The sequence below is a fragment of the Quercus suber genome, unplaced genomic scaffold (assembly GCF_002906115.3).
Source record: "Quercus suber isolate HL8 unplaced genomic scaffold, Cork oak 2.0 scaffold_66, whole genome shotgun sequence".
NCBI lineage: Eukaryota > Viridiplantae > Streptophyta > Magnoliopsida > Fagales > Fagaceae > Quercus > Quercus suber.
The window spans coordinates 1,115,058-1,133,072 of NW_027069531.1; the positions used below are offsets into that span (position 1 = coordinate 1,115,058).

General features: G+C 34.8%; 1 protein-coding gene across 1 annotated transcript; it reads left to right on the forward strand.

Moving 5' to 3' along the window:
* The first annotated feature begins 5,779 nt into the window (after positions 1 to 5,779).
* LOC112027015 (formin-like protein 6) lies at positions 5,780 to 11,051 on the forward strand. Its single transcript, XM_024059682.2, has 4 exons — positions 5,780 to 7,522; positions 7,627 to 7,826; positions 9,314 to 9,555; positions 9,670 to 11,051. Exons 1-4 carry the CDS (start codon positions 5,973 to 5,975, stop codon positions 10,459 to 10,461), a joined length of 2,784 nt encoding a protein of 927 aa, XP_023915450.2. The 5' UTR covers positions 5,780 to 5,972; the 3' UTR covers positions 10,462 to 11,051.
* Positions 11,052 to 18,015: the final 6,964 nt, after the last annotated feature.

The window sequence follows — 18,015 nt, forward strand, 5'->3', positions numbered from 1 at the left end:
TAATATCATATATGGTAGATTGTCAATAACACCCCAAACAATCTTTATATCTTTCTTAACACTAAAACCAATTTTGAAAATTAGATTGCAACTTAATTTAACCATAAATCACTTTATCCAATATTTTATTTTTATTAAAAAATAATAATAATGAAGTTTCATTTTTTTGGTTGAATTTTATACTTGAATCATAATATTTGATTTTCTAAATGAAATTAACCTTTGTTTAGTTAGTACTAATTCATCAAATTGTGTGTTTAATACATCAAATTAACCTTAGTTGATTAATATTAAAATAAATTTATTTATTTATTTAATATTTAAATATAAAAGACCGTATTTAAATTTATCATATTAAATCCCAAACTATATTGAGCCACATTGAGACCAGTTGTCATTTGAAGATGAAATTTGTTCAATAGGCCTAATAATCTTTTTCTAAAGAAAGAGAAACTCGAGTCAAAGTTTAAAGAAAACACACATCTTCTTGTAAATGGTTTAGACTATCAACCCTCACATTTTTCCCATCCATGATACAAACACAAGCAGTTATTATTTGCTAAAATTCTTGAATTGCAAAAAAGGGTATTTTATTTCCTTCTTCTGAAATATTTGCTGCTTACTAATTCCCATAAACTATTAGTAGTGTGTGGTATTCATTAGCAAGAAAATGCACTAATAATAATTTAATTAAGTGCATTGTTTGGCAAGATTCTATAATGACAATGACTACAATGCTATAATATGATCCACGAGGCCCTTTTTTTTATGACTTAGAGGTTCAACATGCTCCTATGATTAAAAACCATAAATATTTTCTTGATCAATCAACACGGTAAGCAATATCAGCCAAAAGGGCCAAAACCGACACCCTTGAAAAATTGTCGGTCAGGAAGTAATAATTACTCCCAAGGGTCAATTCATTTTTTTTTTTTTTTTTTTATTTTTTTTGTGCTCCTTTTTTAAGACCTAGCAATGCCCCTTCCTATTTGGTTAACACAATTTGAGAATTTAAGATATATATATATATATATATATGAATTTTGAGAATTAAAATAGAACACTAATCTTCTGTCCCCTTACATACTAAAACGGTAACCAATCGAGGGTCTAGATGAGCCATATCAAAAAATAAAATAAAAATAATACTAACAATAAAGGATGTAGAAATTTAAATAAAAGGAATAGGAGATTTTTCAATGCACAAATGAGTCAAATTAAGCAGTTTGGACAGATTATTATTGTCAAAATTAACACGTTTTTTTCATATCTTTTTTTTTTTGGGGGGGTTGAGAAGCAATTTCATATCAATTCTATATGTCATTAATTTACTCATGACTTACCAACCAGAACAGACTTTGTAGCGAAACTCTAATTCCTAGCAAGGTAGGACCCAAGTGGCAACTTTTGATGAATTGCTAGAGCTTTTAGTGCAGGCAAACTCTGCCTTTGCCAGCAAGTTCTTGTAAAATTTCACGTTTCTTCCACGACTTCACATACAACTAAGAGGTTCAATGAAATGTATTTACTTAGATTTCAAACCAACTCAAATTATTTTACTTTTTTTTCTGGAGGGTTATTTTTTCCAAAATTGTATTTGGTGATGACCAAGACTTTCATTGACAGTGACTCAACTTAATTAGACTTAAAAAATTAAAATGAGCAAAGACAATAACTTCCATTGACATTGACTAAGCTTAATAAACCTTAAAAATTAGAACCCTTAAAATATTGATGGTTATAAGAAGATGCAAAGTAGTCTTCCATGAAATACAAGATAATCTTATTATGCGTGCGTTTGTACTAGGCATATTCCTCAAGTTGTGCGTTCAGTGTTTTTTTAATGGGTTTTATGGATATTGTTCATGTATTACCAAACTCAACAAAACAAAAATTTTTAGATAAATTTGGATTCATAATACTATTCACATATTTAAAAATTATTTTATTACTGTATTTTCAGTAATAAATTTTCAATTTTCAACAAATAAGCGATATCTAAATACATATCTAAATATGAAAAATGATAATTACCGATGATGGCTTGAAAAGAATTTGATTAAAATGACAATCTTCCAAATCACAACGAATACTTTTATATACTCTGAGCACCACTAACCAATTGCTGAAGGCGTGACAGAGTTAAGAAAAGGATAATATTGTACTTTGTGTTTGTGGTGGTGTCCAGCAAAAGAGAAAAGGAATAAAAGAAAAGTGATAAAGCAAATGCAGCTGGACGTGTGCATGTCCCCCCTCAAACACAAAGATGGGGTCGGTGTATCGATCCAGCAAGAAGAAAAGCAGAAATCAGTAAAGCGCAAAACGTTAACTGAGGCCATAAACATTTTAGTATTTTACCTCGAATTACATGTTTGACATTAAATCCCAACTCCCAAACTCTCTCTCTCTCTCTCTCTCTCTTTTTTCTTTTTCTTTTTTAATTAATTAATTTATTTATTTTTAAGTCAAAATCATTTAAGGTTAGAACTCAAATAAGTAAAATATTATTAATGTTACTGATTTTACTTTTAAAAAAATTTACGAACTCAGGGGATGGCTTACATAAATAATGCCACATTCTCACTTAGGTTGTTTTTGGTTGGATGAAAATTGATTTCCAGAAAATATTTTCTATATTTACGGAGTTTTTGGAGCAACTGAAATTGTTGATCAATCGAAAATTGTTTTTTAGTTGAACGTAAATAAAGACACTTCTGATAGAAATGGTTTACACTTGCAGTTGCCGTAAAACATTTTCTGCCTCATCCAAAACTCATCAACCAAACCTCCACCCTCTACCTTTCACTAACAGCCACCCAACCACCACCCCCACTATCATCTGCGGTCTTTGGCCTTCAACAAACTCCACCGGCCACTGCTATGGTTGTTTGCTGATCACAATTTTTATAAAAATTTAAGACCTTTTTTTTTTATTAAATATATGCTGGGAGATGAGAAATATGGAAAAATAATAGAAAATATAGTTTCCATAACATTTGAAAGAACGCAACTAAACATTTGAAAATATTTTTAGAATGAAAAATATTTTATATTGAACCAAATACAACCTTAATTATGATATTATCAATTAACTCAATTGATAAAATTTCTTGGTATAGGTGTAAATCCTATTGCCTTTTGAGTCAACCAATCCTCTTGATATGCTTCACCCTCAACAAAAGTCACTCGCCGTGCGTGAAGCTTTAACAGTTTCACATCATCTCAGATTCCAATAAGGGGTGCACACTATAGTGGTTGTGCGTGAAAGGAGGTACATTTTAAAGGCATGCAAAAGCGATTGTGATGTGGTTTTGCAAGTTGCAACATTAATCCAATGCTTGTGGAAGAAGACCTAGCATGACAATTTTTTCGACTGGGAACCAATATTTTACTTGTGAAAGAACCCGAGAGTGGCTACGTACTTTAATTACATGGCCAAGGAGGTCACTATGGCCTACAACAAGGCCACCCTTAGCCTTCACATGCCCAACACCAAGTTCAACTTCGTCCTTATCGTTGCTCCAATTAACGAATGCACATTGTTCCAAAGCCTTTATCGAATTGCTTTTTGAGTAGGGTTTCGACACTAGAATGGGAGGAGTGGGGCAGTGGCAACGTGATAGCTCATAGCTGATGTGGCAAATCTCTGTACATACAATTGTAAGTTTCATGTAATAAATTTGTAGTACCTCTATTAATATTCAATAAATTACAATAGATCAATCATTAAAAAAAAATGTCATAAGTTGAAATTCATTAAAAAATTAAATAAATTACGATAGGTCAATGTTCTATTAAAGATTAATAGAATATCGCATCTCTTATACGTTAGGGCAGTCTTTTAAAATATTTAATAACTATTGGCTAAATCAAAAAGAACATACATGAGAAAAAATAACATTGAAAGGTAATAAACTTATTTTCTTGATAATGAAAGGTAATAAACCCTTTTTTTTTTTACTAAAAGAAGTTTCTTTTTCATTGCCCATATAAGCAATGTTATAAGCCTTTTAAATGCAAGTTTTTAATAATTTGACTCTAATAATTCTAGCTAAATACAAAATATTTTGATATTTATTATTTCAGGGCGTTTGGACTTAGCTGAAAGCTTAGTCCACGTTTTGCGTTTTTCCTCTTTTTCTTTTTTTTTTTAACCTGGCAAGTGAACAGTAAAATCACATGATTTTACTGTACATGAGACAAAAAATACTGTTTATGCACTGTTTACGCACTAAAAAATATTAAAAATGGGTCCCACTATACTATTTACACATTTAAAAATTATTTTGTTACAGTATTTTCAGTTTTCAGTTTCAGCAACAATAAGTTCAATCCAAACGGACCCTTTATATTATACATTTTTGTCCGCAGATTGCATTAAATGAAAAATTGACTAATACACATATAATAATGCCACAGTTACAAATTATTTTACAACATTTTTACATACAATAAATTTTTATTAGTTTTTATTTGAATTTAATATTAATATTATTTTTTTATTTATCAATAATCACAATCAATAATCACCCACCATTTTAATAATTTATAAAAAAAAAAAAAACTTGTAAAATAATGAGCATCGTGATAATATGCTATTAATCAGGCATATGTCACTATAATTGGTCGTACAAATTTATGTGGATTAGCATCGGTATTCTAGTTATTGGTGGTGTATGATTGACTGTCCCATGAATCAGAACCATCCAAACCGACCCCCAAAACGAGCAATCCAAATTATATTCCATTTCATTCTCAAAAAAAAACAAATTATATTCCATTTGGAATGGAATAGACACGTGGGGCGATATTTTATGTAACGTTTTTTTCACGTCCTCACTCATAGAGGATTTCATTACAACAATCGAAGGTGAACCTGGGAATCAAAGTGCTAAAGCCTAAAAGCAGACACAGGACACAGAATTTAACGGCATCAACGGGAAATTTTTTTATAGAGTGGAATATGTGCTTTGCTTGCTTTGCCCTCGGTCACTACAAAAGAGAAAAAATCAATTTCAAAATAGACAAGGAAGGACATGAACGTGTTCTTTTAGTATTACCACTCCATGGTCATCATCGTCTAATTTTTTTTTTTTCAAAAGAAACAACCAATGTGGACCCACTGCCACGTTTCATTCCTCACCACAGCCAGTATACTTTGTTAAGTAATTCTAATAAACACATAAAGTGTCCGTTTGAAACCGTTTAGTTAGGTGAAATTGAAATTTTTTTTTGGTGAAAATGTAAAAAAAATATTAAAAAATAAGTTAAATAGTACAATAGAATTTATAAATAATATTAAAAAGTATAATAGAACTTATAAATAATAAAAATTCAACTCATCTCAAATGCATACAAAATTTCATAATTTTTACCACGATTATTTTATGTGACAGACTATAATTTACTGTATATAATTTTCTATTCAGACAATGAACCAGTTAATAGTATTAAAAAATATATTAAAATTTATGAATAATAATAAAAATAAATTAAAAATAAAAATAAATTGAAAAATTCAGCTAATCTCAAACCTACCCAAAAAATCACATCTTTTGTGACGACTATTTTAATTGATTCCATGTAATTTTCTCGTAACCTCGCTATCTTGTCTTAATTATTCATAGTTTTCCATTCAGACAGTTGTCAAAAAAAGATGTGGTTTAAGTCATGGTGTTGGAATTTTTGTAAAAATATTTAATTTAGATGAACTAAAAGTTATATAAAAAAATAATACTCCAAATATAAAAAATATAAAAAATATATATAAAGAAAGAAATGCTGCTTTTGCTTTCGTCAGCCAGTTGAGCATCCAGATCTTACAGACCAAAGAGAGAGAGAACCTTCCCAATCTCCTTCTCTCTCTTACAAACAGAATTAGAAAGAAAAGCATAGAAATGAATTGGGTGAGAAAGAAAAGGAGAAAATAAGAGAGACCCAGAAAGAAGAAAAGAAAAGAAAAATTCTTCACCATGAGAGCTCATCATAATTTGAGCTTCTTTTTTATTCTGATATCATTGTCTATACCTTTCACTCCAAAATGGGTTGCTGCTGCTACTACTACTAATACTCTGAACTCAACCAGAAATGGAGTTGAAACTCACAGGAGAATTCTGCACCAACCATTGTTCCCAGAAGGTTCGGCACCACCACCTGGAACGGACTCAATTCCACCACCATCACCACCGCCACCGACGGTGCCATCAGACAGCTCAAATGTGCCGAGCTCGGAGTACCCATTTTTCCACGAAGGAGGACCAACCCCAGATCAGAGTCAAACACCACCTTCCCCATCCAATGGAACCATGCCAATCCCAGTGGCGACAACACAGCCAGCAAAGCAAACGAAAACAGTGGCAATCGCAATCTCAGTCGGAATTGTCACTCTGGGAATGCTCTCCGCACTCGCATTCTTTCTCTATCGCCACCGTGCAAAGCACCCACGCGAGTCTCAAGCTCAAAAGCTTGTTGGAGGAAGTTCCAGAGATAACAGCAACAACTCTGCCCCACCCTCGAATTTTCTGTACATTGGAACCGTGGAGCCGAGCCAGCAAAGAGGTTCAATCACTGATGGGGGCAGAGGAGAAAACAATGGAGCTAACAGGTCGCCTTATCATAAGCTGAATTCGGATAAGAGATCTGATCTGTATCGGCCTAGTCCTGAGTTACAGCCACTTCCACCACTCACAAACCCTGTCTGCAATGTCAATTCCTCTTCATCCGATGAGGAAAGCCACGACACTGCTTTTCATTCGCCCAATTGTTCTTCGATCAGTTACGATGACAACAGCTACTACACTCCCAGTTCGCGTCTAAGTTGTCCACCTAACAACAACAGCAACTACTACTACAACAACAACAACAATGGTTTTGCCAAAACCGACACTTATGGTGCCAATTCTGTTATTCCTCATTCCAAAAGGACTTCTCCTAAATCTCGGCTTGCGGCCCCGCTTCCATCGCCACCGCATGCGCCGCCTCCTCCTGCTCCTCCTCCGTCAACGCCGCTACCTACTCGTGTGGTGGACTTACAACAAGTGATTCCAAATCCTCCAGTGAGGCCAAAATTCTCATCGCCACCGCCACCACCAAAAATGGCGCGTCTTCAATCAATAAGCTGTGTGTCTAGACAAGTATCTGAAGCGCCAATTCCGCCCACTCCTCCTCCTCCACCACCACCGCCGCCGCCGCCGCCTCCGCCTCCTCCTCCACCGCAATCATTGCCGCAGCGGAAAGTAGGACTTCCAGAAACAAGTGTTTCTGTTACTCCAACTCCTCCTTCTTCTGCCAAAGTATCAAGGAAGTCATTGTCCTGGAATTCAAGCCCCAAACGCAATTTTGAGAATGAAATAACAACACCAGCACCACAAAGTAGTAATAAAAGTTTGAGCTCTTCTGAGAGGGTCGATTCAGATGAGAGGGAAGGAGCAAAACCCAAGTTGAAGCCTCTGCATTGGGACAAAGTACGGGCAACCTCGGACAGAGCCACGGTTTGGGACCAGCTCAAATCAAGCTCATTTCAGTAAGTAGTGAAATGTACGCTTTTTGTGATTTATCCCATAATGCTTATTAGTTTAGTTTGATCATTGATGTGATACAATATTTGTTTGCTTCGTTACTTTGCAGATTGAATGAGGACATGATGGAGACTCTTTTTGGCTGCAATTCGGCGAATTCAGTTCCAAAAGAGGTTACTAGGAAATCAGTGCTCCCTCCTGTTGAACTGGAAAACAGGGTGTTAGACCCAAAGAAGTCACAGAACATAGCTATTCTATTAAGAGCACTCAATGTAACGAGGGACGAGGTGTCTGAAGCTCTTTTGGATGGTGAGTGATGTTTCATTCTTTCCCATGTCTTCTGATAAATGATTATAAATTCCATATTCTGCTTAGACGATATATAGAAAAAAAAAAATTCAAAATCCCATTTTCTCTGATTTGATCTAGACATAAAGGAATAGATAAGTTATAATGGGCAACCATATATATATTTTTTTATTACTTACAAAATTCCAAAAGTTTTGAAGTACTCTATAGTCTATAGTCTATAGATATCAATTAGCACAATTTTTTTGAGGCAGGAGGGCACGCAATGTGGTAAAAGCGTTATAGCAAGATCATATCAGTTACATCATTATGTTATATTTCAAGTAATCATGTAAAATCCCCATCAAAATGACTACCTTGCTTCAGGAAATGAAGATTTCCAAAAAAGACATTAGTATTAGAGGCCAAATGAATGTTCATTGCTTCTCATGTTATAGATCATTCTACTAGACTTTGGCTAGTAAATACTAGGTCATTATGCCAAGCATGCTCCAACCTATTATGCCCTAGATTTTTTTCTCAGTAGAGAAAGCATGACCATGATTTCTTTTTTTAGTTGCTTCCCCTTTTTTTGTCAATTTATTAGATCCGTTTGATTTACACAATTCATTATGTCTCTTATGCTCCAATTGAAGAAACCAGGTTCAAAAACCTTCATGCCTTCATCATCTAGCACACTTTCACCATAAATTAACCACAATCACTTGTCAAGAATGTAGAGAAGCTCAATTAAGTATAGTATCCCAAACACCTTAGTGACACTTTGAACAGGTAGTTGCATATATCTAAAAAGTAATTAACTTGGATAATTACCAACATCTGGGTGTTTCATTTAAAAAAGGGACACCGTTTCCATAATAACTGTAGTACAGATAATGCAGCTCCATAACTTCAATAATGAAATTACAAGAAACTTTCAAATTACAACTACCTAGCATTCACACATTTAAGGTATATTGGAGAACAAAATGACCAAAAGATATGTGTAAACACTGCAAAATCAAAGCACATGACACACTTGCACAAGCATGTATATATTGAAAGACTAATACACTACCAAAAATCTTCCTTATATCTAGAACGTTATTTTCACTCAGGTGTTTTACCTTTTTCATGATCAGATCTTCTGTTGAGACTGTGAGTGTCTAGCTTATGCCAAATCAACAGAGCCCTCCCTATCTATTCTTTGCCCCCCAATTGTCCATGTTAAGCCTTATTTGTATTACATCAGATTACCTGAGCTAACAATCAGGACTCACAACACATAACCAATATGACATATGCTACTAGTGGTGCTGTTGCTTGAGAGGTTCTATATGACAATCTCATTACATCACTAGTTTCTGTCTACAAAGTACTGAAGTAAGAAATATAAACATATTTGTTGAAATCTTTACCATGCTCATTGCCTTTGCATCCAACTTTCCATCTAGATCCTGTATTTTTAGTCTGAAGCATCATTTGCTTTATGTTTTTGGGCGCAACAGGTAACCCAGAAGGCTTGGGTGCTGAGCTTTTGGAAACTCTGGTAAAGATGGCTCCAACTAAAGAGGAAGAGATAAAACTTCGAGACTACCGTGGTGACATCTCAAAACTAGGGTCTGCAGAGCGATTTCTTAAGGCAGTACTTGATATCCCATTCGCGTTTAAAAGAGTTGAAGCCATGCTATACAGAGCTAACTTTGATACAGAAGTCAAATACCTGAGAAAGGCTTTTCAAACCCTTGAGGTACTTTGGCTAAAAGTTAACAATTAACAAGTTTTAATGACATGTTATTTTGATCTGTTGATTTCATGAATTTTGACTTGTAGAAACTCAAACCTTAGATTTATTATTTGTCAGGAAGCAAGTTATGAATTAAAGAACAGCCGATTATTCCTTAAACTCCTTGAAGCTGTTCTCAGGACAGGAAACAGAATGAATGTTGGAACTAACCGTGGTGATGCTAAAGCTTTTAAACTTGAAACACTCTTAAAACTTGTAGATATTAAGGGAACTGATGGGAAGACCACATTGCTACACTTCGTGGTCCAAGAGATTATTAGATCTGAAGGCACAGGTACCGATTCTACAAATGAGAATGTTCAAGAAAAAGTGCATCAAAAGACGGAGAACAGTTTCCAGAAGCAAGGATTGCAGGTTGTGGCTGGGTTAAGCAGAGACCTTGGCAATGTCAAAAAAGCAGCAGGAATGGACTCAGATGTCTTAAGCAGCTATGTGTCAAAGCTTGAAATGGGACTTGACAAAGTCAGATTGGTTTTGCAATATGAGAAGCCAGATATGCAGGGAAAATTCTTCAACTCAATGAAACTATTTCTGAAAGAGGCTGAAGAGGAAATTGTTAGAATCAAGGCCGATGAAAAAAAGGCTTTATACCTTGTGAAAGAGGTCACAGAATATTTCCATGGGGATACAGCAAAGGAGGAAGCCCATCCTTTCAGAATCTTCATGATTGTAAGAGATTTTCTAGGCATACTAGATCAAGTGTGCAAGGAAGTGGGGAGGATGCAGGATAGAACAGTGGTGGGTGCTGCTAGATCTTTTCGGATATCTGCAACTGCTTCACTACCAGTTCTCAATAGGTATAGTGCGAGACAAGATTCAAGCTCGGATGAGGGAAGTTTGTCTCCTTGAAGTTATGTGAATATCAAGTAATGAACCTCTTAGAAGTCCAGTCAAATTTTAGCAGATACTTCCACGGTTATAGACTCATTATGAGCATTCAGAGGAGTAGGATAATGGAGATGTGAAAGTACTTCAGAAGGAATCTGTTATTGTCAAGAAAATCCCAGTCCATGGATAGAGGTACCACTCAATTAACAAGGTGAGGCTTGTAAGAGAAGAACAAGGTTTTGTGTATGAGATCACAAATGCATAGAAGTCAAATGTTGGGCATTGAAGATTTACTGTGATAGAAGAGCAAGCTCTATCTGGAAGAAAAGGGCATCAAAAGACAAAGACATGATATTCCTTTCACTGAAGTGCACAGTCGAATGAAGCAATTCTAAATGAAAAAAAAAAAAAGAAAAAAAAAGAAAAAGAAAATAGATGTCTTTTTTTCCTCAATCCGACACATATGCCATAGTTAAGATGGGTTTATCTTCTTTTAGATCAGATTCCCACACATTTTCAAGAAATCAGAATGTTTTGATGTTACTTACGATGCTTTTATCTGCATTTATTTGATCAATTAGTAATAATAATAAGTAGCAGTTTTTTCAGCATTTCTTTCTAATGATTTCCCTGGAATTGGGACAAGAATCTGCTTGAATTGTTTACTATTTTGAGTGGGAATATAAAGCCAACTCAAGTGCGGTCCTTGTTTAGCAAGGAACCAAAAAGAAATCTATAAAATAAAAAAACCGTATAATCCAGCTAGGCTTATCAACGAAGGGATTGAAGCTTTTCTATGTTGAAGGATAGAGGACAAAGATGGGTGGCTCGTTCAGCTTCAGCTAAATCAACCCAAGTTAATCAGCTCAATTATTAGCCACTCTCAACATGGTTCCAAAAACTTCAACTTCATCCTTATGTTATCAGAATTATGTGAAAATTTCTGATGGGTGCCTTAAAATGTTTTTCACATTTTATAAACTACCATTTTTAATAAAATATTCTCAAGCTATCAAACAGTTGACGATGAAAAATGAAAAGAATAATAAGTGTAAAGCATGATAAGGAAGAATAGAGAGGTGGGGAGGAGGAGAAAAAAAAAACTACATAAACGTACCAAAAGATGAAAGTTCCATTTCTGATAGATGCAATGCAATCTTTATTACAGAGTGGCGAGTTTTGTTCAAGACTTCAAGCTAAGGCAAGGGTTAGAGAAACGACATCGTCTCATCACACTCTTAAATGGGGCCATGCCAAAAACAAAATTTCCTTCATCTAAGACGACATATTTTTCACGTAAAGGATGAGCTTTGGCAGCCAAGGCCTAGTCAACCCTGGACTCTATATGACAACAATTATTTTGTCGTTTAACTGTTTTATTTATTTTGTTTAGGAACTATACTTAAATAATGTCAATAGACGACACCAAAATTTTGTTTAAACATTCCCTGCACAAATAAACAAGTGATCTTAGTCATGACTCATGACTCATGACTCATGAGTGATAGAGATTGCTCAATGCTCAGTCATCAACTGGTAGTATATTGCAGTAACAATCATAGTATTAGGCGTATGAATAGGACATGAAGGTCCATTTGACTGCATCTGTGGGCATCTCAATAAGGAATATCTCCATTTGATGGACCCAAATTTATGTGAGTTATAAATGGCAAGGGCCTCAGTTTTAATTTTCTTTGCAATGGACAACCACCTCTTTGTGAAACATTTTGCTATATGCGTCAAATCAAATGTCAAATCAGCTCCAGCTAAGGCTACAGCTGAGAGGTTATTAAACTCTTTACAAAAAGTCTTGTGCGGTGCGGTTTGTTAAATTACTGATTTATATATTATTAAAAGTTAAATTTTAGTATTTAAGTTTCCAAAAAAAAAAAGTGTAATATTTAATATTATAGCGTTCATTTTGAACCACGTTAGCATTTATGTCATTCTCATCCTATTTCTTAAATTTATCCTACAATTTTAAAATAGATTTTTTCAATTTTAAAATACTAATAAAACTAAAATTATTTCCAACCTATCTCCATTATAAAACCCACTTCTTTTAAATTTAATTCTATCGGTCCACTTCTTCTAAATTTAATAATAACTTAAAAGCCCAAACCCAAATCTTTCAAACTAAAAACCCTTAGAAACCCACGGTTACTACCTTTTGATTTCCTTCCCTTTTATTTCTCATGTGTTGGTTCCCCTTCCCACCTTCTAACGTTAGAATCCTCATGCCCCTTTGGTTTCTCACGTGTTCCTTCCCCATACCCACCTTCTAACGGCAGAATTCTCACGTGTTCCTTTCCCTTCTCCACCTTTTAACAGCAGCCTCTTTGTTTTCCTTACTCATTTCCTCACAGTATATAAATACTGACAGAAGTTGGATGCTTCAATTTAATTATCTCTAAATCTCAGTCTGTTTTCTATTCTATTCTTTTTTGCTTGATTGTTTGATGTTTTTTATTCCCTTCTTAAATTTTTTTTACTGCCTCTTAAGTGTTGTGATGTGACTCAGATTAGTTCGTGTAGTCTGTGAAAAATAAGGCAATATTGTTGCAGTTGAAACAATTTCCTATGTGTTTATTACAATGCCAAATATTTTAGCAGATCTCCTTTGTGTATGAATTTGATCTCAATGTCGATTGGAGTTTGTTTTTTGTTGGCTGTGTTATGGGATGTAGCAATTCTTATATTTCAATTTGGGAGGAAGTTTTTTAATTTGAAGTTTTCTTGATGTTAAATACCATCTTGGATCTATGAATGCTTTAGTTTTGTTAAAAAAAAAAAAAATAGGTTACTTGGTGATAAGTTAATTAAAAGCTGCAATTCTCAGGTAGTATAATAGAACCTGCTACAATTGAATCAGTAAGCCAATCAACTTTCAGTATTAAGGTATTCACTGCACACCTATACAAGAATTTGGTAGTTTTTAGTTGAGACAAAGAAAGATAATACCCATTAGAAAAAGAAACGTCACACCCCCCCCCCCCCCCAACAAAAGTTATGAAACCTTGTACTGCGAAAAATAGAACAGAAGTAAGATATTAAGATATTCACAAACTTCTCATGATATTTCCTATTTCAAATTAAGAAGACTATTACCCCAAAATAAATTTTAAGAACTCTTATGGCTATGACTCTTGTGACTCATTTTAACCTTGAAGTTTCTTAAGCCTAGCAAAGTAGAAATTAAATGAGATGAGAGGAGCTAATTGCTGAACAGTCAAAACTTATTGTATACCCTGATGAATAAAAGTAACCACTGATAAAGGAAGATGTGTTAGCCTATATACAAAGAACAATTAATTGATCATTAATATCAAACATATTTCAGTTCTTTAATCACCTCTATTGAAATTAGAAGAGAGGAAAACAGAATGAATAAATGCTCTGCTTGATTATATTGAAAACCTGATTAGTTTATATACATTGAGTCACTAACACATTAACAAACTTAACAAACCAGTTGTTGATGGTCATTTTGGAAGACAAATGAGAAAGGAGCCAAAGACACAGGCATGAAAGGAGTTGGTAAAAGCTCATGGGAATACAGAGTTGGGAAAAGGGCTAAGTAAGCCCAAGGAAAGCAAATGTGCCAAGGATGCCCAAGAAAAAACAAATGGAACACAGAAACCCGCAAGTAATGTGATGAAAAACCAATGGCCATACTGAGTCACTGGAGAAAGAATAAATGGCAGGCCCAAGGAGGTCTAGCATGATTGACTTAAATAAATGTCACAACAGGAATAATAGAATGACATGCAGAAAATGATAGCAGTCAAAGGGGCAGACTGAGCCTAACATCAACAAAGTCCAGCACCTAAGGGGAGTGGGAAATCATAAAACAACCCACATAAAAGGTCAAGGAAGGACGGCAAACTATGCAGAAAAACCTTCAGACTGCGGCAAACGCATGAGTATCAGGCAGATTTTGGACATACATGAAAGGAAGGCACGCGCAAGGCCCATGCACCATCAGCTTGTACCCAACCAATATGGGACATGGTGGGGTCATGGGTCAGAGGTAAGAGTGCATGGTTTAGCAGTGGGGAGAGGGGAAAACCTATTCTGCGGTTCCTACTCAAACTCTTTTGGGGGGTACGTTCTGTTAGGATGACATATCACCCAAAAGAAGTAAGGTTGAGTTGGAATCACTAGGTGCATGTCATGAGGGATAAAGAGAGAGAGCACCTACACTATGGCAGGAAAGAGTGCCACGACAGACTAATAAATAAAATAGCTTTCCTTTGTCTGAAAATGGGAAGTGGCACACAGACAGACCAGTGGTGGTTGGCAAGTACATCCAGACTAGACAAAGGTGGTTACGGGCTAAAATAGTAAAATCTGGTCACGGCAGGCACTATAAAAGGAGACCCTTGCTATGTCCAAAAAGTGGGGAGGAAAGGATCACAATAAGAATCATCTTTGAGGAACCACGAAATAGAAAAAAAGTGTAAAAGAAAAGAAAAAAAAGATAAGTGGAAAACTAAAAAACAAAGAAAGAAGAAAGGAAAAAATAGAGAGTTAGATCGGCAGGCATGCACCAATTGGTTGATTCCCTCTCAAAATCTTGCTCTCTACCAAAAGCAAAAAGGGTTTTCCTCTGGGCACCAACTATTCAGATCCGTTTCCCTTAAAGTAATTAACTTCCATGGTAGGATTTTCCCTGGGAGGTTGATTGCGTTAAGAAGAAGCGTTCTTCCCTCTCTGGTCTTGGTCTTGTAGACTGGATATGCTCTGATTTCATTCTTCTCTTGATTGACCCATGTGCTGACCACTTATTGGTCCATTTGACTGCATCTGTGGTCATCTCAAGGAGCACTTATAGGAGTACAGCTAAATAGCTATATAGCTATTTTAGCTCCACCAAAATACAAAAAACAACCATACAGCAGTGGAGTTAAAGGTATTTTTTTTTAACTTCATTGTTACAGTACACAATCATAGATGGAGTTAAATAGCTATATAGCTATTTTAGCTCCACCAAAATACAAAAAACAACCATACAACAGTAGAGTTAAATGTTTTTTTTTTAAACTTCATTCCTATAGTGCACAACCATAGATGGCTGTGCACTATAGCTGAGAGCTAAAAAAAAAAAAAAAAATTTATTTGGAGCCTGGATTAAAATAATACAAGTCGGTTCATTTTTTTACATTCTTTTATTCCCACACCGCGCCTCTCTCTCAGTCACTCTCATCTGAACCTCTCATCTCTCAAAACTCTCTCAAGCTCACTCTCTTAACATCACTCTCTCAAGCTCACTCTTTCATTGCCGCCGGCCCGACTTATTCTCAATGTTGCTGCCACTGAAACTCGACGTCATCGACCCACTAGCCGTCCCAAGCCGCCGATCAGCCTCAGACCCACGCCGCCAATCCGCCTCAAACCAACTTCTCTTCTGCCGATCCACTTCAAATCAGTTGTCTTTGTCTTCTTCATGTGGATGCTTGGGATTTTTAATTTGGGTATAATATCAAAGAATGGGTATGACATCAAAGAATGTGGGATTTTTGATTTAGGTATGACATCAAAGAATGTGGTCAATGATTTATTTTTCTTGTTCTTTTAGTTTATTATTTTAGATGCAGTAATTTTTTTGTTGTTCTTGCTCAATGAAAAGTTCTGTTATTTGATCTCAAAGCATCCATTCATTTTGATTCGTTTTGATTTAGAGCATCCATGAATGGACAAAATGTATATGTTTTGGAATGTATTGGAAATTTTCTGCTTGCAAGAATTTGTTGTGTGGTTTTCTTGTAATAGAAGTTCTTGTCCTAGTTTTATGTTCTGTTGCACAAAACCAGAAATAGAAGCATACAAAAAGGATTTCTTGTGGTCATTTTAATGAGAAATTGTTAGTTTGGTTTTGAGATGCTCAAAAATGAATTTGTTGTTTTCTTTATCAGTGGGATTAAGCTACATGTCAAATTATAGTATTTATGCATAATCATGTTCTATTGTTATAATTCTAAGTATTTTAAGTTTTGATATAAATGTTAGTTTGGAAATTTTTTGTGTGCAGGGAAGTTTACATTTTTTTTTCTTCTAATTTTATGGAGTCACATAGAGACATGGAGTCACATAGAGACTTAACATATTACATGGGTATCATGAATGGGGATATAGAAATTGACTCACAACTTTTGGAAACATCTCAAAATACTCCTATGTCAGTTTCTAATTCTCCACCTCAAGTTGAAAATGCCTCTTCTACAAAAGGAAAACGGGGCTCTAACATGATTGTTGAAGATGAGCGGGAAGATAATGAAGTGGTAGACTTGGATTATGAACAAATTGATGGAGTGGATAATCCTCCTATGCAAGTGTTACGTGAACAAAGTGATGGATTTATGTCATACATTGAAAGGTATGGACACATTAGAGACTGAGAAATTTATTTTCTACTCCAATTGGACCTCATTGAACATTTATGGCAATTGTAAGGCGAATTGTAAGAACTTCCTTTTTTATATGTTGAGAAGCATGAGTCATAGGAACTTGTGCAAGCGTGTAAGTTTTATTGTAATTTGGTTTGAATTATGTATATAAGTAATCTATGGACTACATTGTTCCAGCTGTAATATGTGTTCTATTTTATATGTTTTCTTATAAAGTTCCTCAATTTCATAGTTCACATTGTTCCAAGATTGCTTCTGGACAATTAAGACGATAATAGGCTATCATGACGATTGGGAAATTTTTTTTAGTCAAAAGATAAATTTGTATATATATAATTTGGGGTTAAAATAAAATATTATTGTTACTCTAGTTTCTTATTTGCTATCATGAAGATTGAGAAATTGTTTTAGTAATATATATATATATATATATGTGTGTGTGTGTGTGTGTGTGTAAGTATAGTTTAGGGTTAAAAAAATCACTTGTTAACACTAGATGATTATTTGCTATCATGTGGCGATGGCGGTAACGGCGGCGGAAGAGTCAGTGGCAGTGGCAGTGGCAGTGGCGGTGTCAGCATCAGTGGAAGAGTCGGTGACGGTGGCAGTGGCGTTGGTGGTGGAAGAGTTGGTGGCAGCAGTAGCAATTGCAGTGGCGGTGGAAGAGTTGGTGGTAGTGGCGGTAGTAGTAGTGGTAGCGATTGTGGGTGGTTGTGATTGTTGTTTATTGTAGTGGATATATTATTTTATTGTGATGTTTATATTATTTTATTATGATATTTATATTATTTTATTGTATTGAAAATTAAAATAAATTCACTGCTATAATATGTGTATAGGTAAAATAAATAAAATAACTTTTTATAGTTTTAAATAGTTAAATTTTTAGCCAGTACATCTTAAGAATATCTCCATTTGATGGACCCAAATTTATGTGAAGTTATAAATGACAAGGGCCTCAGTTTTAATTTTCTTTGAAACGTTTTGCTCTATGCCTCAAATCAAATGTCAAATTAGCTCCAGCACAAGCTGCAGCTGAGAGGTTTTTAAATTACTAACAAAAAATCTTGCGTACTGCAGTTTGTTAAGTTACTGATTTTTATAAAAGTTTAGACTAATGGTGTATGAATAGGACATCAAGGTACATTGTATGGCAGAAGGTCCATTT